This window comes from Cervus elaphus, chromosome 30 (assembly GCF_910594005.1).
Source record: "Cervus elaphus chromosome 30, mCerEla1.1, whole genome shotgun sequence".
NCBI classification, from domain to species: domain Eukaryota; kingdom Metazoa; phylum Chordata; class Mammalia; order Artiodactyla; family Cervidae; genus Cervus; species Cervus elaphus.
Genome location: NC_057844.1, coordinates 83,235,001 through 83,257,872, shown reverse-complemented (window position 1 = coordinate 83,257,872; position 22,872 = coordinate 83,235,001). Strand labels below are relative to the sequence as shown.

Genomic DNA, 22,872 nt, shown 5'->3' with positions numbered 1-22,872 from the left:
CCAGGAGGGCGGTGAGACAGTGAATGACAGGGATGTGTGGAACCCACGGATGACTGCAAGAAGGAAAAGCACGGAGCGCTGTCCGACTTCGCTGGGGGAAATGGGGATGGATATTCCGGAATGCTCTCCTTCTCCTGGGCGGAGTGAAGGTTTTGCTGGGGCTCTTTTTGCGTATGTATTAAAGCCGTTGGCACTTCAGAGGCCAACACGAGGGGTAGGCACATCCGGTGTGCGTCCTAACGGGTGTCTCTTCTCAGCCCGCTGGGCAGGTGACAGCTCAGAAGGGCCTGCTCGGGCCGGCCGGGACGCAGCAGCGGGGAAGCTCACGCGGAGAGGGAGGTCGGGCAAACGCCCGGGCCTGCGCGGGAGAGACAGGGCTGGGGCGCGCGCGGGCCGGGGCCCAGCGGGTACGGACGCACGGGCGGGGCGTGGCGAGGAGGATGAGGGCCAGGGAAGGCCGAACGTGGGGCGGCAGGGCCAGACCCTCGAGGACCCGGCCCCGGCTCGGCCCGCCCGGGGGCCGGTGAGACGGGAAGGACGCTGCGTTAGCAGTCCGGCGCCAGATGTGGACGGCGCACCAGCTTCACAGAGGGCTTAGGAACCGAAACGCGGTGAGAACTGAGCCTCGGGCAGCGGCAGGCCGAGTAGAAGTCGGGGGTCAGCTGAGTTACGGATCCCTGTGAGCCCAGGGGCGGGGGCTAAGTCAGGACCAGCGATGAGCAGGAGTCTGGGGCCGCCAACGTGGACTCCGGAGTGACAGCCACCTGTTGTCGTTACCGGTGTTTAGTTGCTAAGTCGTGTCGGACTCTTGTGACCCCGTGGACTGTGGCCCACCAGGCTCCTCTGTCCATGGGATTCTCCAGGCAAGAACACTGGAGTAGGTTGCCATTTCCTTCTCCCGGGGATCTTCCCGACCCCGGGATCGAACATCATCCCTTGCGTCTCCTGTGTTGGCAGCAGATTCTTTATCGCTGCGCCACCTGGGAAGCCCTTGGGGGTTATTAAAGCGAGTGGCGATGATTTGGACAAGAGCATTTACTAGGACTGAAGAAGGACTGTCTAGGGGAGACTTAAAAATCCCTCGGGAGGGAGAATTTCTCCCAGGAAAATCGACATTCCTACAAGGAAGGAGGCAAAAGGCAGAGCACACAGTGGCAGTGGATACAAACAGGCGGCCGGAGACTCGGGGTTGGGGGGGGGGGTGGCACACGGGCTGGGATGGGGCAGCTGGCAGGGGCAGCGGCTGATGGCACCAAATGCCAAGAAGGGTCAGGGAGACGAGGAGGGGCTGAGCAAGGGAGGCTTTCTTTAAGAAGCCTGCTCAACACATCACTTCTCTCTTAGGTACCTGAACTTGAGGTGGTTCTAGGCTGTGTGTTGGCAATGGGTGAGACTACAATCCAGGTTTCAGTAACACAGGAGCAGAACAAACTGTAGCTGTTTGATTTAATGCTGAGAGTGCTCTGCAAGGCATAAAAAATGTGAGAACACATTTGAGACTCATTACTCATGCTGGCTATCCTTCGTTCTGCAACTCTATAGGAAAATTCCTCTGCAGAAAGGCTGCTACAAGCAGGAATGCGTTTGTTTTTACCCTATCTGGCGTTAAGGAAAAGTACACAGGCTGAGAGGGAGCCAGGCATGGACCCACTGCTTCTCAGGCTCTCGGTTCTAGAATTCGGAAGTTGCAGCTCGCAGTCTCTGCCGACGGACACACGTGGGTGGCGTGTCACTGCACGTAAGGGGGACTGTTCAGACCCCAAATCAGCCTCCGGCTTGTGTCAAACCAAATCTGTTTGCTACTTTAGGGGGCTTCCCTGGTGGCTCAGATGCAGAGAGTCCACCTGCAACACAGAAGACCCAGGTTTAATTCCTGTATCTGGAAGATTCCCCGGAGAAGGGAATGGCAACCCACTCCAATATTCTTGCCTGGAGAATCCCATGGACAGAGGAGCCTCGCGGGCTACAGTTTATGGGGTCACAAAGAGTCGGACACAACTGAGAGACTAACTTGATTCAATGCTTTGTGTTTCAAGGAACAATGCCTGAAGTCTTACATTATTGCACATGAGTAAAAGGCACAAATAGGGACCCAGAAATCACTCCACAGCCCCCCCCCCCCCGCCCTCTTCCATAACAAGCTTCTAGAACATGAATTTGACTTTTTTTCTTGCCCATGATTGTATAATCCAGACATTTGGCATCTTGTCTCAGAGAAAGACAAATGCCAAGTGTCGGGATTCGCCCAGACGCAGTGGCGGGTCCTAAACTCAAACAGGAAGAGAGATTTCCCATGTGGAGCTATGCAAGGAGATGTCACGCATGAGCAGAGGGCCCGTTATCAAAGAGATGCCATCAGGACACATGCTGCAGGGGTGTGTTTTCAATGGTGTGCGTCTAAATGACCCTCAGCCCCAGGAATCAGACTTCATCACAGCTTTGCTAATAGTCACAGAAATGAGTCAAGAGACAGCATCCGTGTCTGCCCGTGATGGGGAAGGGGGACCACGTGCAGTCCATGAGACAGGTCATGTGGCAGCCACATCCCACACACGGTCACATCTCTACAGGTACTGATTACTCAAGGAGAAGCAAAACACAACACCAGGACGGGTGAGGATGGGAGGCCGGAACAAACGCAACTACCAGACCTGCTTCTCACCCTGAGAGGCTAGAGCCAGCCCCGGCCCTCCCTATGAAATCACCACCCTTGAGTAGATGAAAACTGCTCTGGAACTCGGGGCCGAGCATTCTTCTGCAGCAGAAAGTGCCACCAAGACTCACGCTTGGGGTTAAGCTGGATGGAAAGAAAGGGCTTCCTTGGCCACCCAGCCCACCCCTGCCAGCTCCCACCACCCACTCCCCTGCCAAGTCTTGGGGAGATGGCTTGTGCTAAAAACACCAACTGAAGCAGGAAACAGAGTGATATCTTCAACAACATATGTGCTGAGCAGGGCAAGAATGTACCCATAGTAAAGCTAAAAAATGACTGTCAGTATAAATAAGGTTTGCAGAACCCAAAAAGGCACAGAAATGTATGTGGTGCCAGTTTTCTTTCCAGGTTGACCAGCTGGCTCCTTCTGGGTCCATCTCCCTTGTCCATGCCATAGCTGGAAGAGGCCCGGCCACTATTCCCTTCCCTGGAGCTCATCTTCCCTGTAAGTAGCTGAACGTTGCTGATGTTTAGCTGCTCAGTCATGTCCAATTCTTTTCAACCCCAGGGACTGTAGCCCACCAGGCTCCCTTGTCCATGGGATTTCCCAGGCAAGAATACTGAAGTGGGTAGCCATTCTCTTCTCCAGGGAATCTTTCCAATTCAGGGGTTGAACCTGAGTCTCCTGCATTGGCAGGCAGGTTCTTTACCACTGAGCCACCTGGGAAGCCCAGAAGTAGCTGAATATGCAACATCTAAACCGGCTGGCCTGGCTCAGAGACCCATTCCTACAGTGTCTGACCTCAGAGGTCGCACGGGCATTTGTATACCTGGTGTTTCTACATTTCCTCAATGCCAGGTGGTGATGTAAACCCAGGAGGTCAAGAACACCGCACCTGCACAGCTGCCCTGGGTGGACAGCGTGTGTCCCCCTCCCTCCAGATGCAGAGGCAGAGGGGGGTTATTCCTGGTATTCTTCTGGGAGCGCTCAGTATTTGTGACATGTGCCTGGCGTCACAGGAATGGGAAGCTGATAACACTACCATCTGCAAAGAAAAGAGGCGAGCGCCCCCAGGACAGCTTTATCTTCAGTTCCCACATTCTTTCCCAGGAGAACAGCCGACGCCCAGAATCAGCAGACCCCTTCCGAACAGGAACTGCTTACTTATTTATCTTTTCATTTGCACAAGAACTGTATTGACTCTATTTTGTCTCTTGGTATTTAACCACCTTTATATATAGCTCTTAATAGAGCCTCACTTGGGTTTCTAATAGATAAATTGCTTTAAGAATAACTACTTCAGTCCTTCACCAGGCTTCCCTGGTGGCTTAGACGGTAAAGAATCTGCCTGTAAGGCAGGAGACCCAGGTTCGATCCTTGGGTTGGTAAGATCCCCTGGAGAAGGGAATGGCTACTCACTCCAGTATCCTTGCCTAGAGAGTCCCATGGACAGGGGAGGCTGGCAGGGGGTTGGAAAGAATTGGACATGACTGATCGACTAACACTGCTTACATTCTTTACTTCAGTCCTTGAGAAAAATATAATCTACGTTTGTTCCACGTCAGGGACGCTAGGTTGTGCATCCATTGTAAAATGGTTTCTAGCGTCTTCTGGCCAGGCCCCCGCCCCACCACGTGAACCTTGGCACAACCGGACGTATGGCTGAATCACACGTCATACAAGACAGTCAGACTTTCATTTTTGGTGCTCATCTCATTGGTATGGTTGCAGCTGAGTCAGAGAGCCAGTGAAATCAATGCAAGTGAAAACCCAAACGGCAGTGGTGTATGTTGAATCTTTTCAAAATCCTTGTTCAGAACTAATTATAAAATTTATCCACCCATGGTATTTAAAGGGTCTTCCCTATTGGCTCAGTCAGTAAAGAATCTGCCTGCAATGCAGGAGACCTGAGTTCGATCCCTGGGTTTGGAAGATAACCTGGAGAAGGAAATGGCAACCCATTCCAGGGTTCTTGCCTGGAGAATCCCATGGACAGAGGAGCCTGGCGGACTCCAGTCCATGGAGTCACGGCTCATGAGAGTCAGACACGGCTGAGTGACTAACACACACACAAGGCATTTAAGGGCCCCAAGGGCACAGATCAGGGCCCGTGGGAGCAGGCAGGAGCCACGCACCCTGAGCCTCTGCCCTGAGTCTGCATTTCACGGGGACAGGCCGGGGGTAGGAAGCCCCAGGAGCGGGGGGCACACTTGGGAGCCCTGGGGGGCTCAAGACAGCAGCAGTCCCCCCGCTACAGACGTCTACCCACAGTTTCACAGCCTGGAGGTGCCGTGCACGTGTGTGGATCAGCCCCACTGCCCACACCAGTGGCTGCCGCCCAGCAGCTCCGAGGCCTTACATAACAGATTAAAAATATCTACACAGACTTAAAAGTCTTGTCACAATTCTCCAGCCACGTGGCCAGTCCCTCTGATGGCTCCTGTGGCTGCGTCCTTTATGGAGGGGGGCTGGCTGGCCTCCCTGACCCTGCGTGCCTCCCAAGCCTCCATGCCTGGGACTGAAGGTCCCCTGAGCTGCTGCTTCATGGTGATGTCGGTCACTCAGGAAGGAGGAGTCGCTGGGACTCTGCAGGGAGGGCAGGCTGAGTCGGTCGCCAGTGGCCCTCATTCCCCCCTGGAACCATCGGGAGAAAGCCCCTTGGAGTGGGGCAGGAGGTGGGGGCCCCCTCCTCGTATGCCCACCACCCGGCATCTCTCATCTGTCATTTTTAAGCTGTTTGTTTACACACAAATGAACACAGAAGAACCCTTTTCACACCCCCTGGTGCAGCTCCTCCAAAGCATTACGTGGTGATGCCATCACGCCCTTGGATAAACCTTCTTCCTCAGGGTTGTAAGATGCCCCGGTCTCAGCCTGAGGTAGTGTACCCCCTCTTTCTCTTGCTGCTTTGGTCTCATCCTCCCCTCTTTCCTCCAAAGGAATCCTACCTTCATTTGGGATCAGTTTCAAAGGACATATGTATGGGCTGAAAAGAATCAATTTAGTGCGTTATGGTAAGCACTGAACAGTCAAAGAGAGTAGAATGAATCGAATAAAAATGCAGCATTTCTCAAGCATTAGGGGTAAGCCGTTTGAGAAACCCAAACAGTATCTTTACCGACAGCGTTTCTTGCTGTCCAGGGACCTTGTGAGCTGCTTGCGAGCCGATTCCATATTTTACTTTTAAACCAATACAGCTTAGGACAATACCCTGTACAAAACACATCCTCAATGTATATTTCGAATGAATGAATGAAGTCTGCCCCTTTTATTTATGATTTTTTTTCCCCAACTATCTTTGAAAACTTGAGGCAAGTAGCAAACAGCAACACAAAACGTGGCTGCTCATGAAGTGGTTTTGCTTGACGTTAACCTCTGATGTTTTTAATCCTGAAAAGAACTACGTGTCTTGGGGGCGACGTCACAGAATGGTTGTATTATCTGGAAAATGGAACCTTTTCCCTAAAGTCATTACGAAGGGTCCCTATGATGGATTCCACCCCTGCAGCAATGGAAACGCTTTCTGGTTAGCAGCTGGACCACATCAGTGGGCTGTCTAATGAGCATCAGATTAAAGAGACATTTGTATGATCCCCCATCACCACACAGAAGCCCAGTGCCTCTGCCCTGCATGGCTGTCACGGCTGCAGAAATTAGACGCGATTTCCAGCCGGGGTAAGGGAACAGAGGAGATTCCCCTCTTAGCTGTGACTACATCAGTGAAATGAGTGCCAGCAACTGGAGTTTGATGGCCTCATGTGACATGTAAATGATGCAGTCACGTCTCTGGTTTTGCTAAGAGTCACATGGTGGGTCAGGGGGTGGCCAGAAGGTACTAGAAAGCATGTTATGACCGGAGCACAAGCTGGTGTCTGAGATGGAGCAAAGGATTACACTGTTCTTAGGACCGAAGCAGTTCTTTTTAGCACAATTTTCTATTAAAACTCCAAGAGAGATTCCATCACGAGCTATATATAAAGGTGGTTAAATACCAAGGACAGCAAGGAGATCACACCAATCAATCCTAAAGGAAATCAACTCTGAATATTCACAGGAAGGACTGATGCTGAAGCTGAAACTCCAGTACTTTGGCCACGTGATGTGAACAGCTGACTATTGGAAAAGACCCTGATGCTGGGAAAGACTGAGGGCAGGAGGAGAAGGGGGCGACAGAGGATGAATGATTCGATGGCATCACTGACTCACTGGACATGAGTCTGAGCAAACTCTGGGAGACAGTGAAGGACAGGGAAGCCTGGCGTGCTGCAGTTCATGGGGTTGCAAAGAGTTGGACACAACTTAGCAAGTAAACAACAGATACCAAGAGACAAAATAAACTCAATACAATTTTCATGAAAATAAAAACAAAAATCTCTTTAGCTCTACAGAATCTATTGCTGGGCACTGGTTATTTACTTGAAAAAAGGTATGCAAACTGGGTTTAGTTGCTCAGTCGTGTCTGACTCCTTAGCGACCACATGGACTGCAGCCCGCCTGGCTCCTCCGTCCAGGGAATTCTGCAGGTAAGAATACTGGAGAGCACGCCATTTCCTCCTCGGGGATCTTCCCGACCTAAGGGATGGAAGTCAGGTCTCCTGCGCGGCAGGCGGGCTCTTTCCCACTGAGCCGCCGGGCAGGTTGGCCTACCGCAGTCGCTTGTGCTGGGTGTGTGCCTCCATTCTGCTCCTAAACCAGCCCGGCCCCACCCAGGTGAGCGCCCCTGAGAACTGGAACTAACTCCAGCAAAGAGACGTGACTTCAGGAAGTAACTTAAGGGCTGCGAGCTTTGGTTTGCTCTTCAGTAACGTGGGCACAGCTGCATAGGGAGGGTTTCCACCCACCGCTCGGCTCAAGTCTTCTGTCTCCTACTTACTCCTTCCTGGATCTTCCCACTTCAAAGGAGGAGAAGAAAACCAAGATGGGAAACACGCCCATTTGCTCAGGAATTACCCTGTTGCACCCATGGTGTACACACCACTTCCTCCATTCTTTAAAGTGGACATTTTTGAGGAAGAGTGTGTTTGATTTTGAGCCAGAGTCTGGGGTGTGAAGAAACTCTTTTGCAGGTTTTGCAGGACTTTGGGTGATGCACACATTCGCAGGTATGGTACCCTGAGTGTTCCACTGTAAACGTGCGTCATCTCAGATCTAGCTCATGTCTGCAGTGGTTCAGTTCAGTTCAGTCGCTCAGTCGTGTCCGACTCTTTGTGACCCCATGAATTGCAGCACGCCGAGGCCTCCCTGCCCATCACCAACTCTAGGAGTTTGCTCAAACTCATGTCCATTGAGTTGGTGATGCCATCCAACCATCTCATCCTCTGTCGTCCCCTTCTCCTCCTGCCTTCAGTCTTTCCCAGCATCAGGGTCTTTTCCAAGGAGTCAGTTCTCCGCATCAGGTGGCCAAAGGATTGGAGTGTTAGCTTCAGCATCAGTCCTTCCAATGAACACCCAGGACTGATCTCCTTCAGGATGGACTGGTTGGATCTCCTTGCAGTCCAAGCGACGCTCAAGAGTCTTCTCCAACACCACAGTTCAAAAGCAGCAGTTCTTCAGCGCTCAGCCTTCTTTACAGCCCAACCCTCACAGCCGTGGTTTGCTTCCTGCACATTTTAAGACTGAGTCATATGTGTGGGGAGCAAAGTGAGTGAGACTGTCACTGATCGGTTTATTACAACTAACATGTCTCAGTTGCATGTAAAATTGCAACTGCCCAGTAACTGCCAGTGTACGATGTCTAAGGATGAGCGTTACAGACTTCAAGAAGAAATCGGAAAAAGGGAGAAGTGAAAACCAGGGCAGCAAAAGGCCTGAGAAGCTTCACACACAGTGGGCATGAGGTGACTGCTGACTCAGGACGCAGGGCTGCGAAAAGGACACCGAGTGTCGCGCGCTCTCGGGGGGTGTGGGATTTTCTAGGTTAAGCTGAGAATTAATCACAAAAACGACTCAGGTCGGCATAAAGGCCCTAAACACTCTTAGGTAGTTAAGAAACGGGTCTTTCTCTTCCAGTACTCTTAAGGAGAGAGAGAGAACACGGCAGCGATCCAGGTCATCTTCAGGAAAACATCCACGCACCCTGTAGCTTCTAAGCATTTCTTCACAAAAGGAAGAACACCCTGGGATATTGTATTATGTGGCAATAATGAGATGCAGATAGCCAGGAAGGTCTTTATTAACCAGCTATGGGAGAATCACTGACTGGCTTAGAGGCGAAAGCACTGGCTTTCTCTTTGGAGCCCCCAGTGGGAGTTTAATTCGAAATCTAGTCTAGAGACCACCCCCTCCAACACACAATGGCTGCTGGCTTTAATGGGTTGATGGTATGAAAAATATGTACTGCTTATGAAAGATAATCCACTTCTGAAAAGACTGACTTTTTTCCCCCAGAATTCCAGGTACAAAAGATCTCCTCCGCCTGGATGGCGCGCCGGAGAACAGTCTAGCTGGGCTGACTCCCCTGCGTCCTCCGGCTCATCTCAGGAATGATGAACTATTTATGCACGCTGCCGATCTCTGGTCTGACGGCATGCTGCGGGCTGCAGATTCACAGCCAAGCCATGAAGGAAATTTCCCAGGAGAATTTCACACTATTCGCAGGGTAACTTTTTGATCAGGTTGATCTAAATATTTAATTGTCACAACTCCCTGCTTGGTTTGACGCCTGGGTTTCAGAGAATGTCGCAGCCACGTCCAGAGGAAGTAGCAAGCTCAGGAGGCCTTTGAGTTTAAGATTCTCCCAACAGATATTTATTGAGGGCTCTGAGTATGGGGCTGACACTAGCTTTTGTTGTTGTTGTCATTTTTTCAGCTGTGCTTCTAATTTTGCCATTACAGTATCTATATCTCTATATAGATATGTTTGAATATCTATATCTGTAGCTATATCTGTTTCTATAGCCACATAATCTAGGAAATATAGTTGCTGTAGAGACAGATGAAGTGGGCTTTTTTGGGCCGTGAAGTTGGCTTTTTTGGGCTGTGTGCCTTTCTCCCGGGCTTCCCAGGAATCCTGCCAGTGCAGGAAACACAAAACAGGGGTTCAAGTCCTCATTCGGGAAGATCACCTAGAGGAGGGCATGGCAACCCACTCCAGTATTCTTGCTCGGAGAATTCCATGGACAGAAGAGGCTGTGGGCTTCAGTCCACGGGGTTGCAAAGAGTCGGACACAGCTGAGCGACTGAGCACGCGGGCACGCCTCTCTCCTGCCCTGGCTCGAGCTGGCTGTTGAGAAGCACCGCTGACCCTGCGAGCAGCCCTCAGCGTGGCCCCTGGGACAGGGGGAGAGGTCCCTGTAGCTCTACCGTGCGGCCAGCCCCGAGCAGGCATCCGAGACGCCGCACTCCCAGGACCCCAGGACCGACACTCAGGCCCTGCAGAGAGCGGCACTTCCTCAAGGCAAGATGCTGGGTGAGCGCTTTGCAAGTGAAAGCAACTGCTGTGAGTGACGGCTCACCTGTAATTAGGAGCTGTTCCCAAGCAGAACCTTACAGAGGCAGAGACAAAGCAAAGTAGGAAACAATCCTTCCGAACCGGAGGAGTCATTCTGGCTTCACCTGCGTGCTGTGGGTCCCTGACACTGCGGAGGGCCGTTTGCCGGACGGGAGGGGAGGAAGGGTCTCTATCGAGAAGCTTACACTGAAAGAACGTTGTTATTGTTTAGTCACTCAGTCTCATCTGACGCTTGGCGACCCCATGGACTGCGGCCCACCAGGCTCCTCTGTCCATGGGATTCTCCAGGCAAGAATACTGGAGTGGGTAGCCATTCCCTTCTCCAGGGGAATCTTCCCGACCCAGGGATGGAACCTGGGTCTCCTGCGCTGGCAGGCGGATTCTTCCCCACTGAGCCTCCAGGGAAGCCTTTCAAGGCTCGTGGCCGGATGCTAACAGGACCAGGTACCCGAGCTCATGTTCGGAGACAGGGCTGCCACACACGGGCTCCTTTCGCTGTGCCGCCTGCTACCCTCCTCTGCACCCACCTGGAGAACTCGCAGCCCCCCGCCTCCCGCCCCCATCATCGCCCATCACGCGTCCTGCTCGCGGGTCAGCCCCCGAGGCGGGAGGCTCTCCTAGACGCTACCGCAGCAACGCGCTTCTGCTCTGGGGCCGCCAGCTGTGCCCCCGCCCCGCGCCCTGCTCATCAGCGCTCCGTGATGAAGGCTGGGCAACCTCTCCCCAAACAAGGTCCGAGCGCACCGCTGGGGTCCACAGGCCACGCGGGGCGCAGTCACAGACCCACGGGGGGGGGTCTATACCCCCCAAGGTAGAGCCTCCCCTTGAAATGGGGTGGGCCCGTCTGCCGCCCGCCCTGTCTGGGCAGGGCAGGGCACCCAGAGCTCGCTCTCTCGCCTCTCTGGATTCCCGGGGGCAAGCCCTGGGCTTGCGTCAAGCGAATGCCTGGCGGATGACTACGCGGGAGTGAGCTCTACAAGTTAACGCAAGTCCTGGGTCCAGGGCCCCGGGTGCACAATTCCCCTGAGTGAGAGAGTTCTCGGGCAGTGAGAGAGAGGAGGTGCCGTAAACAGGGGGAGAAATGTCACAGCGTGCGCAACAAGTATTAGGCACTTAAAAAAAAAGTCCAATTAACACGGAAGACAAAGAGCTCTATGCTCTTAACGTAGGTATGTCTGGCTGTGGGCCAGTTTATTCCAGTTGAAAGCTCATTTGCAAGAGGAGACAAAGGGTTATTTCTACTGGGCATCCAGGGAATGAGAAGCACTGCAGCGTCCAGTTCAAGTCCCAAAGCCAGAGACTCCTGTACTGCGGCGGGGCCAGGAGCCGCTCAGAACACCGTTTGCTCACTCTGGGACCCCCGCGTGTGCCAAAGCTCGGGGCAGCCACGTTCTACAGCTCACCGTCTCCATATATCCACCCAGCGACGGGCGAAGGACCTGCTTCGCTGGGGATGCTAAGCTTGCCTTCTCCGAGGACTTCTTCGTTTGGAAAAACGAGGGAAACTTGGGGCTGATGTGAAATGGTTCCAGAAGGCAGAGGGATGCCTTCTTTTCACAGGAGGGCTGCCAGAGTGCCCTCGACTACACATCAGTAAAGTATGTGCTTGCTCCTTCCACGCCCTTTGCAACATTCATGAAGCCTCAGGCCACCACACCCCACAAATAAATCACCACCAGAGAAAGCAAAGCAGTTGGAGGGTGAGCGAGATTAACAGCTCAGCACAGGAGAGACAGCCAGAAGAGCCTGCATGTAGGCACGATGCCTGGGGGGACGCCGAGCCCTGCATCCCATCCCGGACGCCGAGCCCTGCACAGGAGGATGGATGTCCTACGCTGCCATCTCATTAGAAGGCATCAGAGATGAAACAGAAGACAAGCGTCGAAACGTCTGCCTCAGACATCAGGAGCAGGGAACGGCAGTTTAGCAACGCTGCCCTTGAGCACAGGTCACAGGTTTCCGCCTGTAATTCTGTGATATTTCAGTGATTTTAAAGCATCTTCTTGCTACTGAACAGTGCATAAGTAACTGCACTTAATTTGGCAGAGAAACTTCAAAACCTCTCGCAGTGCAGATTGAGGAGGCAATGGGGGCTTCCCTGGTGGCTCAGTGGTCAAGAAGCCACCTGCCAGTGGAGGAGACAGGGGTTCCATCTCTGGTCCGGGAAGATCCCCACACGCTCCTCGGGTGACTAAGTCCACGCGCCACAACTACAGAGCCTGCGCTGCAGAGTCCGGAAGCTACAGTGACTGAACCCTCACACCGCAACCACCGAAGCCCATGCTCCATAACCAGAGGAACCACCGCAACCAGAGAGTGGTCCCCGCGGGCCCCAACCAGAGACCAGCCCAGCCCAAAGCAAATAAAAACCATTTCTTTGAAAAGATGCAGTTGTAACATGTACTTGAGAGACTGATCTCTCTTTCATGCTTAGCTCTGCTTGGATGCGATATTTAGAAATTCACGTCTTGATGCTGTCGCTGTAGAAAAGTTACCTGCACAGCTGTCCACACGGGGGCGCTGTGCTCACAGGCCTTGAGGAGGGCCCCGGAGGCCAGCGATCTCTGGTGGGAAGCTGACTCCAGAGGACTGTTTCAGCTGCATCACGAAACAACGATGCTCTCGCATCTAGGGGCAGCTTCTGTCTTGAGCAGCGGTCTCACGTCCCATGATGCTCAAACGGATCGACAGGTCTGTACTTATTAAAGTGACTTAAGAATAAATCTTCTATTTTTTTTCTAAAGGACTTCCCTAACGAAATTTATACAAATATTTATCAGTAAATTGCTTTGACATTGCGGCATATTTCCACATAATTCAGTGATGGTGGAGGAAGCTGCAGATAGAAGCTAAGACTGGTCACAGAGACAGTTCCTTAATCCATTGTACTTTTGTATGTGCTTGAAATTTTCCATAAAGCCAACTTTAAAACTAATTTTTAAAATAAATGGCCCTATGGAATCAAGCATTACACTGTAAAAATTTCATTTATATAATGAAAGTGAAAGTACTACTCAGTTGTATCCAGCTCTTTGTGACCCCATGGACTGCAGCTCGCCAGGCTCCTCTGTCCATGGAATTCTCCAGGCAAGAATACTGGAGTGGGTTGTCATTCCCTTCTCCAAGGGATCTTCCCAACCCAGGGATCAAACCTGGGTCTCCTGCATTGCAGGAGGTTTCTTTACCATCTGAGACACCAGAGAAGTCAAAACTCAAAATATCCTTACTTGGAGTATTTATGCAATGAAACAAAATATTTGAAATGAAGAGTAATTTCCATTTGGCTGCAGTGGTTCTTATTTGTAAAAAAATGCCCCAGGGCAAGATTTATCAAATATATGTCAAACTGCTTTTTTAAAGGTAGGTTTTCATCAAATGTATTTAATAAACACCTAATACATGCGAAGAAATATTGTCTCTATATTTTCTGCTCTCAATATAATTTTTAACTACCTATTTATATTATATAAACTAAGGATGCACAGTATCAGAAAGTCACAAAATCTTCTTTTTTTTTTTTTACATATTCTGCAGATCAGACTCCTGCACTCTCTTCTCCAGGTTTCTGAGGCGTACTGCATTTTTGTTAATGCCTGATCATCCTGCTCTTTTTCAATGGACACAGAAAACACGCTCATTTTATTTCACCTTCCAGATAAACAACAGCTGCCAAAGGAACCATTTGGAGCAATGGCGCACCCTCGTGGCCCCAAGAAGCAAATGGGATCCCCTCTGCATTTGAACTCGGTCTCATAATTTTTGAAACTAAGCAACTATAAATAATTAGCATAATAATATTAACCATATTACGGCATCAGAAGAAAAACACCTTAGGAATGAACGGGATAAACAGAAAGGCACACACAATTGAACATGCAGCTGTTCTTCATTCCAAGGGCCCAGTGGCCCCAGAACACGTTCCGAAGTTGTACACAGCTGTGAGCTGTGAGGTACATGTTTGGAATTTTATGAAGCAGTTTTCTTATCCAAACTGTAGGACTCTTACTTGTTGCACCTCAGGTGAGTAAATAGGACTTTTTAAAGCCTTATCTTCTGTTTTGTTTTATTTCCTTGCAATTCTGGGCCTCACTGTGTAGGTAGCTGAGACAGTCGCCTCTAGAGGCAGAATTGCTGCATTTAAGTCAGGCTGTGTCTCTCAAAGTGGAGAGACTCGGAGCAAGTTTAATCTTTATGCCTTAATTTTCCCATCTGTAGGATGGGGACACCACAGCAGACACTGTTCAGTCTTGTGAGAATTAAACAGGTTCTTAAAGCCATGCCTGGAGCATAGTAACCTCTGCAACTACTGCAGCTAAGACTCCTCCTCTCAAGTTGTCATAAGAGCTGTCACCGAGACAATCACATTTTGTCCATACCTGCATTCTGGACTCTTAAGAGCTCCTGTGACTTTGTATTCCTCCAGTTGAATACCCAGGAGTCTATAGGAACATGACAGTTATGAAATCCCACATTTAGGTCTACAGGATAGCAATGGAGTATAATTAAACACCGAGGACCTTGCTTCCTGCCCACAACTCACCATCCCTTACATGCTGCTGCTGCTGCTAAGTCACTTCAGTCGTGTCCGACTCTGTGTGACCCCACCCCTGGGATTCTCCAGGCAAGAACACTGGAGTGGGTTGCCATTTCCTTCTCCAATGCATGAAAGTGAAAAGTGAAAGTGAACTCACTCAGTTGTGTCCGACTCTTCGCGACCCCATGGACTGCAGCCTACCAGGCTCCTCCGTCCATGGGATTTTCCAGGCAAGAATGCTGGAGTGGGGTGCCATTGCCTTCTCCACCCTTACATGCTAATCAGGGCCAAAATCAGTTTGGAGAGAATCCTCCGAATGCCTTTACTCAAGTCCAAAGGAAGGAACTGTCAACACTGGACTATTTCTAGAGAGACATTATTTTACCAACAAAGGTCCCTGTAGTCAAAGCTATGGTTTTTCCAGTAGTCATGTATGGATGTGAGAGTTGGACTATAAAGAAAGCTGAGTGCTGAGGAACTGATGCTTTTGAATTGTGGTGTTGGAGAAGACTCTTGAGAGTTCCTTGGACAGCAAGGAGATCCAGTCAGTCAATCCTAAAGGAAATCAGTCCTGAATATTCCTTGGAGGGACTGATGCTGAAGCTGAAACTCCAATGCTTTGCCTACCTGATGTGAAGAACTGACTCATTTGAAAAGACCCTGATACTTGAAAAGATTGAAGGCAGGAGGAGAAGGGGATGACAGAGGATGAGATGGTTGGATGGCATCACCGACTCAATGGATCTAAATTTGAGTGAACTCCGGGAGTTGGTGATGGACAGGGAGGCCTGGCGTGCCACAGTCCATGGGGTCGCAAAGAGTCAGACACTACTGAGCAACTGAACTGAACTGAGGTGGCTCAGACGGTAAAGAACCTACCTACATGTGGGAGGCCCAGGTTTGATACCTGGTTCAGGAAGATTCCCTGGAGAAGGGCATGGCAAAACCCACTCCAGCATTCCTGCCTGGAGAATCCCATGGACAGAGAAGCCTGTCGGGCTACAATCTATGGGGTCGCAAAGAGTCGGATACGACTGAGCGACTAACACACATAATCTCTTCAAGGTCGCTCTCCAAAGAATCGAGGGGGAAGTTCTGAAATGCTTCTGCAAATTTAAGGTACAATTTCCCCACATCACAACTGTCCAAGAAACGAGCTATAATTAATTCAGGTGCCTTGAGGCAGAATTAGCTGCCCACTGGATTCTTTGGTAAGAAAGCTCTTTCAGGCAAAGAGAAGAGCATTTTGAAATATAAAGAGGGTAAAGAAAAAGATTTGTAATCTTAAAAGAAGTCCCAGGACTTCGGTAAATCATGAATGACGGCCATGCGATTCATTCAGAAGAAAATGGATTACTGGCTTCTGGATCGCAGTGTGCAAACCTTAATAATCATATAAGCAGCTCTGGTGATTAGCTCCAGTGTGATGACTGTTTATTTTTTTCCCTCCCCAGGCTTCTCTTAGGCCCCTTCTGCATGCTGAAAGAATAACCTGGACGACGCCACGAGGACACGTCCGGTGCTCTGGTCTGGGTGTTTCCCGGGTGATGAACCATCAGGAGTCCCAGCGTTCTCAGCCGCACGGCCGGTCTCGGTCACCTGGGGTGTGGGGACAAGCCTCTCCCACTGCAGCTGCCGATTATTACAGCCACTGCACTGGGGGCAGAAGCTGCCAATTCGGGTGTTTGTAAGAAAGTCTTAAGTGGCTCCAGACAATCTTTTCTAAGTGAAGAGTGTTTTGTAAAAGCCCACAGGAGAAAAATAGATGCTTTCTAATTTTAGAGTTGCACTAACGATGGTGTCCTTGAGGTTTCGATGCATGTTCCCAGGCACTGGTTAATGTCACCCCGGGGAAATATAATTAGCACATTCGGGCACCCTGGCTGGAGACCTCTCTGCGGTCCTCCCCACGAGTCCTAGACTTAGGGATTTCCAAAGGATTGGTGCCCGTCTAGAAAATCATTAACTTCACTTTTCTGCATACACCTGAGAAGAATTCACCCAACTCTCATCTATAGTAAAAGGAGGCTTATGAGGCTGTAATAAACTTTTAGTTCCAAAAGCAAAGCAAATATTAATGTGTTCGTGTAATGCTTTTCTCTTAGAGTCTGTTTTGTTCCTTGGAATGAAACATGTGACTTGTGAAATTCAAGCCATCCCCTACTTACAAGGACAATTTCATTTATTAATGACTTATAATTAAGAAGAAATGGCTAGCTAAACAAACGATTAGCTTATTAGTCTGAGGAATAAACAAAGAGTAGGTTATTCATCCATTTGCTAAGTGTTCTTAGCCTGGCCTTGACGTACTTTTCACTTATTGAGAATGCTTCCTAGGTTTTCTAGGGGATTTTTTGTGCCTCATCAGGTGATGAAAGCCAACACAGCTATGTATTTTCTTTAGAAGAAAGAACAGGTAAGCTGCTACTTTCAGTCCTACAGCCTGACCTTAAGGAAGGTGCTTAACCTCCTTGCCCCGAAGTTTCCCGTCTCTGTAAAGTAAGGATGTTAGCAGTTGTAATCTACATAATGGCATTATGACCGAGAGACCTGTTACAGTTTTAAGAGAAGATACTTTATATTACTGCAGTTCGCCTCCCAAATACAGAACGCTGGAAAATATTTTGGTTTTATTTAAAAGCTTTCAGATGTTTTTTGGAAGATGACTGTGTTCTTTGTGATTATTAAGAGAATCTGAGCCCAAAGGCAACCTCATCTGAATGAGGCCAGCTACTTACAAGAGATCAATAAAAAAATTCTTGTTTTTTTTTTTTTTTTTTTTGCTAGCTACATTCTACTTTTATAGGGACACAAAATAAAAACTTTTTTATACAGGCAAGGCCTCTGGCTGCCACAGTCTAGCCCTGAGCTCACTGGGACTGGCTTGTCAACAGCTGAGCAGTTGAGATGCTCAGCTAGAAGATGCAGACAGAACAGAACTGAGTGAAAATGGTCCTTGGGACCAGACGGAAAATCATTCACTGGAAACAACAGTTTCCTCGGGGGAAACTGCCCAGAGGCCTAAAGTTCGGGGGGCTGTCGGGGGCAGGGGAGGGGGCCCAGGCGGTGGCCTTCCTGGGCTGGGCTCCCTACTGAGTGGTACTGAGCATCTGGGAGAAACTGAGAAGTAATCACTCCAGACGCAGGGAATGGGACTGAGCCCGCCCGCGTGACGAGGGTGCCCGAGTAACCCGAGCAAAGGACAAAGATGTCCGAAAGGGGCATCTCAGTGTAACAGTGTGTAACTGCCATTTCCAAGCTACACCCGGATACTGTTAGCAAACAGAACTCGGTGGCGCAGGCTGTCTGATCTAATGCCCATCGCTTCACTAGGCTGTCTGAAACCCGGTTTTAGTGAAACGTGTTTTTATATCATGAACTTGTGTCTGCAAAATGGAAAGATGCATTCTTAACTACTCGGCCATACCTGTTGCATGTAAGATGATTTTAAAGCCGCTACCTGCTCTGAAGGACCCTGCAGGGACCCCCCGCGTTCCTTAACACCGCATCCCTCTGCACAACCCCCACATGTGGACCTGTCTCAGCGCGCTCAGGGCGCCAGACTCACCCTGGGGTTCGCGGATCCTCCTGCCCACCGCCGACCTCCGGAGCACGCTCCTGCCGGAGGTGAACAGGCTGGCCAGCTCGTCCAGGGGGCTGCCCAGAGGTCTGGAGTTCGGGGGGCTGTAGGGGGCTGGGGAGGGGGCGCCGGTGGTGGTGGCCTTCCTGGGCTCCCCTCGGGCCGTCTTCCCGGGGGAATACGGGGTTTTGGGGAGGGGGCTGCAGGGCGTGCCCGCCGGGGCCGCGGTGGGCTTCGGGGGGACCCTGGGGGGCTCCGTGGGGGCCGCGAAGGGGAACTGCGCGGGTGGCCGCAGGGTGGCGGGGGGCGCGGGCGGAGGCGGGGGTGTCGGGGGCGAGGAGGCTCCGTGAGGCCCGGCGAGCACGGGGGCGCCCGGGGACGCGGGCCGGTCGCCGTCCCCCTTGGGGGTTTTGGGATGCTGGGGGGACAGGGGGCTGGAGCCGTCGGCCTGCACGGGGTACTTGAGGTTGGTCTCCAGCACCGGCAGCTTCTTCACCTCCAGGGGCGTCAAGGGCGACTCGTCCGACGCGGGGGAGCAGGTGGCCGGCGTCGGGGGGAACACGAGCAGCGGGGGCCGGTGCGCCAGCAGATTGGGGAAGGGCGCGGGGATGCCGCTGGCGTCCTCGGGGGCCGCGGGGGGCGACGCGGACGCCGACCCGGCGCCCGGCCCCCGGCTGCCCGCGTCCCCGGGGGGCGCCCAGTACTTCATCTCCTCGTACACCGCCTCCGCCGGCTCGGGGCTGCCGGCGCGGCCCAGCATCTCGATGTAGACGGGCTCCGGCTCGGGCTCGGGCTCCGGGGGCGCGGGGGGCGCGGGGACCCCCGGCAGGCGCTGCGGGCCGCCCGCCCTGCGCCGCGCGCCGCCCGGCCCCGCCGCCCCCGGGCGGGCGCCCGAGATCTCCTCCGAGGAGCCGCTGAGCTTCGTGTGGGGGCTTCTCTTGGGCTTCCGAGGGGGGACCTTCTTCATGCTGTAGTCGTCGCTGTGCGGCCGGGGCCGGGTGAGAGCTGGGCCAGGGACAGAGGGGGACCGGAGCGTCAGCGCGACCCAGGCCCCGACCCGCGCCGGCCTGCCCCCTCGAGGGGCCCCGTCCTCCCACCCCCAGGGTCCGGGTCTCCCCACACTCCCCAGAACTGCCCGGGAGAAAACCAGTTTTGGTCTTGGAGCTGGAGGACAACCACCACCCGTCAAGGAGGAGGTAAACTGGCCATAAGGAGGCCCAGGATGCCAGGGTTGCAGGGCCTGGGATGCGGCGGGGAGGGCACCTCGCATCTCCCCTGGAGCCTGCTCACACCTGGGTTCTAAGGGTCTGACACGTGAGGACTGAGGACTCGCCGCGATCCTCAGGACTTCTAGGAGGCTGGGGAGAATGGCAAGTCAGAGGCTTGGAGCCCCCTGCGTGTTTCCTATAGGAAGTCCCCCGAAGCCGGGTTGTTTAAATAATCTAGGGCTTCCCTGGTGAGCCAGTGGTAAAGAATCCACCTCCAGTTCAAGAGACACAGGAGACACGGGTTGCACCCCTGGGCTGGGGAGATCCCCTGGAGGAGGAAATGGCAACCCACTCCAGTCTTCTTGCCCGGGAAACTCCAAGGACAGAGGAGCCTGGCGGGCTACAGTCCATGAGGTCCCAAGAAGTCGGATATGACTGAAGCGACTGAGCAGGCGCCCAGGCAAAATGAACACAACACACCAAGGAAAACAACTGCACACACGGAGATTATCTTTCTATAAAGAACTTTGTGAAAATGATGCCAAGACTGAGTTTTACAATTAACTAACACACTGAAATCCTAACAAACAATAGGGAAATCAAGAGCGTTGTATTTCACTAAGAACTTAAGCAGGAACTGAACTTGGAAAGAAGGATTGTATTTAGAAAAACAAATAAGCATGCTATTGTGTACTCCACTCAGTCCTGTCCGACTCTTTGCAACCCCATGGACTATAGCCTTCCAGGCCCCTCTGTCCATGAAATTATCCTGGCAAGAATACTGGAGTGGGTGCCCATTTCCTTCTCCGGAGGATCTTCCTGAACCAGGGATCGAACCCGGGTTTCCTGCATTGAGGCAGACGCTTTACCATCTGAGCTACTAGGGAAGCCCATGAGCATACTCAGAACTAATTTTGAAAGAGACAGAAAAGCATTTACATATGACTCAAAACATTTATTAAAGTTAAAAATTCTAAAAGTCCTTTCCCTAATATTTTTACTATAAATTCTAGTAGATTTTATTGAATACAATTTCTCTGGAAACTGAGATGCTAATTTTCGAAAATTACATACAGTTTTGCTAAAATATCAAAACTTCTAAAAAATCTTGAACTGTTTTACCAATTTGGTATTGTGCTAATCTGTAGGAAGTCTTGATCTAAATAAGCACATCTAATTTTGCTGAGTTCCTGAGTTATTTAAGGCAGGCAGCCAGGCTTTTCTGTCATTATGACTGCACATATGAGAGTCTCCACCTCACATTTGGGGCAACAACTCCACTTTTAGGGTTAAAATGAAAGGCTTTGGAGTTAGACAGACTTGCATTCAAACTGCAGCAGGACCAGCATTCCACGCTGTCATTCATTTAGTTGTGTGTTTAACCAGTATTTATTAAGACACATCAGTGAGTACACAGAAAACGTTTGCTGCCTTCCTCTGCCCTCTTAGCCGACTCAGAGAATAAAAAAAAAAAAAGAAAGTTAATTCTATAGCAATTAGCACATGATATATATGATGAGGTGGGACAATACAGGCCATAAGAAGGGGTCACAGAATTGCGTGTGTGTGTGTGTTGCTTGCGGTTGTGGCACTCAGGGAAATTATAATTCTAAAACTCCTCTTGGTCACCTCCCTGTAAGCTTCAGTAAGTGAAACTCGCTCAGTTGTGTCCAACTCTTTGCGACCCCATGGCCTATACAGTCCATGGAATTGTCCAGGCCAGAAGAATGGAGTGGGGATCCTTTCCCTTCTCCAGGGGATCTCCCCAGCCCAGGGATCAAACCCAGGTCTGTTGCATTGCAGGTGGATTCTTTACCAGCTGAGCCACAAGGGAAGCCCAAGAATACTGGAGTGGGCAGCCTATCCCTTCTCCAGTGGATCTTCCCGACCCAGGGATCGAACCGGGGTCTCCTGCACTGCAGGCGGATTCTTTACAACTGAGCTCTCAGGGAAGCGTCAGTATAGACATGCATAAAATGGTGATATCAGTAATTATCTCAGGAAAATAAAATGGTGTCTGCAAAGGGCTTAGTTCAGATGCTGGCACTCTGTAAATGTGAAACAAATGGGAGACGTCCAGATGAGGATGGAAAAGAACAAAGTTAATTTTCTAAGTCAGTGGACATCTTTGGAGGCCAGAATTATACAGGGTTCACCAAAGCAGCCCACTTTTAAGAGTAGAAAACAATTCTGTAATTAATGCGCATTATCCCGAAGGCTTTCAATGCGCTAAGGCACAGCAACTCATAAGCTTCTCCCAGAAAGTTAATGAACCAAACAAAATTTTAGCATTAGTATTATAGAGTTGTTCTGAAGATCTGAATAATTTAAAGGATGTGTGGCAGACTGCATTTTCCAAAATTGCCTTCAACAATATTCTCAGTCCCTGCTGCTCTTCCAGAGCCTGGAAGCTAGAAGGACCTCCGTGCTGGCCCCATGAATAAAACATGGTGAAAGGAACAGCGCGTCCCTTGAGGCTGGCCGGGGCGGCGGGGCCCTGCTGCTCCTCCCCTCTCGGGACTCGTGTCTCGGCGGCCCTGATCTCTGCGGGAGAAGTCTGCGGACGCTGAAGCAGCCATGCTGTGGGGAGGCCAGACAGAGGTGGGAGATGACAGAGCGCCATCCGCCCCAGGCCTCAGCTGCCCGAGTTTCCCCAGCCCAGACTCCAGAGACTCAAGGAACTCAGCCTGTGGACTGTCCCGGCCCCGCCGGTGTCTAAGCGCAGCTGGGAGACGGCTGGCAGGAGAGGGGCTCAGGTGATGCCAGCCAACTACAGGGGTGGGGAGAGAGACAGACAGACAGACAGACAGAGACACAGAGAGAGACAGAGAGAGACAGATAGAGACAGATAGACACACAGAGAGACAGACAGACAGACAGAGACAGAGAGAGAGACAGACAGACAGACAGAGACACAGAGAGAGACAGACAGACAGAAAGACAGAGAGACAGAGAGAGACAGACAGACAGACAGACAGAGAGACAGAGAGAGACAGACAGACAGACAGACAGACAGACAGAGAGACAGAGAGAGACAGACAGACAGACAGAGACACAGAGAGAGACAGAGAGAGACAGATAGAGACAGATAGAGACAGAGAGAGACAGACAGACAGACAGACAGAGACAGAGAGAGAGACAGACAGACAGACAGAGAGACAGAGAGAGACAGACAGACACAGAGAGACAGAGAGACAGACAGACAGAGACAGAGAGAGACAGACAGAGAGAGACAGAGACACAGAGAGAGACAGACAGACAGACAGAGAGACAGAGAGAGACAGACAGACAGACAGACAGACAGAGAGACAGAGAGAGAGAGACAGACAGACAGACAGAGAGACAGAGAGAGAGACAGACAGACAGACAGAGACACAGAGAGAGACAGACAGACAGACAGAGACACAGAGAGAGACAGACAGACAGAGAGACAGAGAGAGACAGAG

The 22,872-nt window shown here is 51.3% G+C and overlaps 1 protein-coding gene across 3 annotated transcripts in view; it reads right to left on the bottom strand.

Annotated features, from left to right (window-relative positions):
- MYO16 (myosin XVI) overlaps positions 1-22,872 on the bottom strand; it is a 504,859-nt gene that overhangs the window by 36,796 nt on the left and 445,191 nt on the right. For all 3 annotated transcript variants that reach the window (XM_043891888.1, XM_043891887.1, XM_043891889.1), the window contains one exon: positions 18,207-19,223. In XM_043891888.1, the coding sequence (XP_043747823.1) occupies positions 18,207-19,223 (1,017 nt within the window). The remainder of the gene's footprint in view (positions 1-18,206; positions 19,224-22,872) is intronic.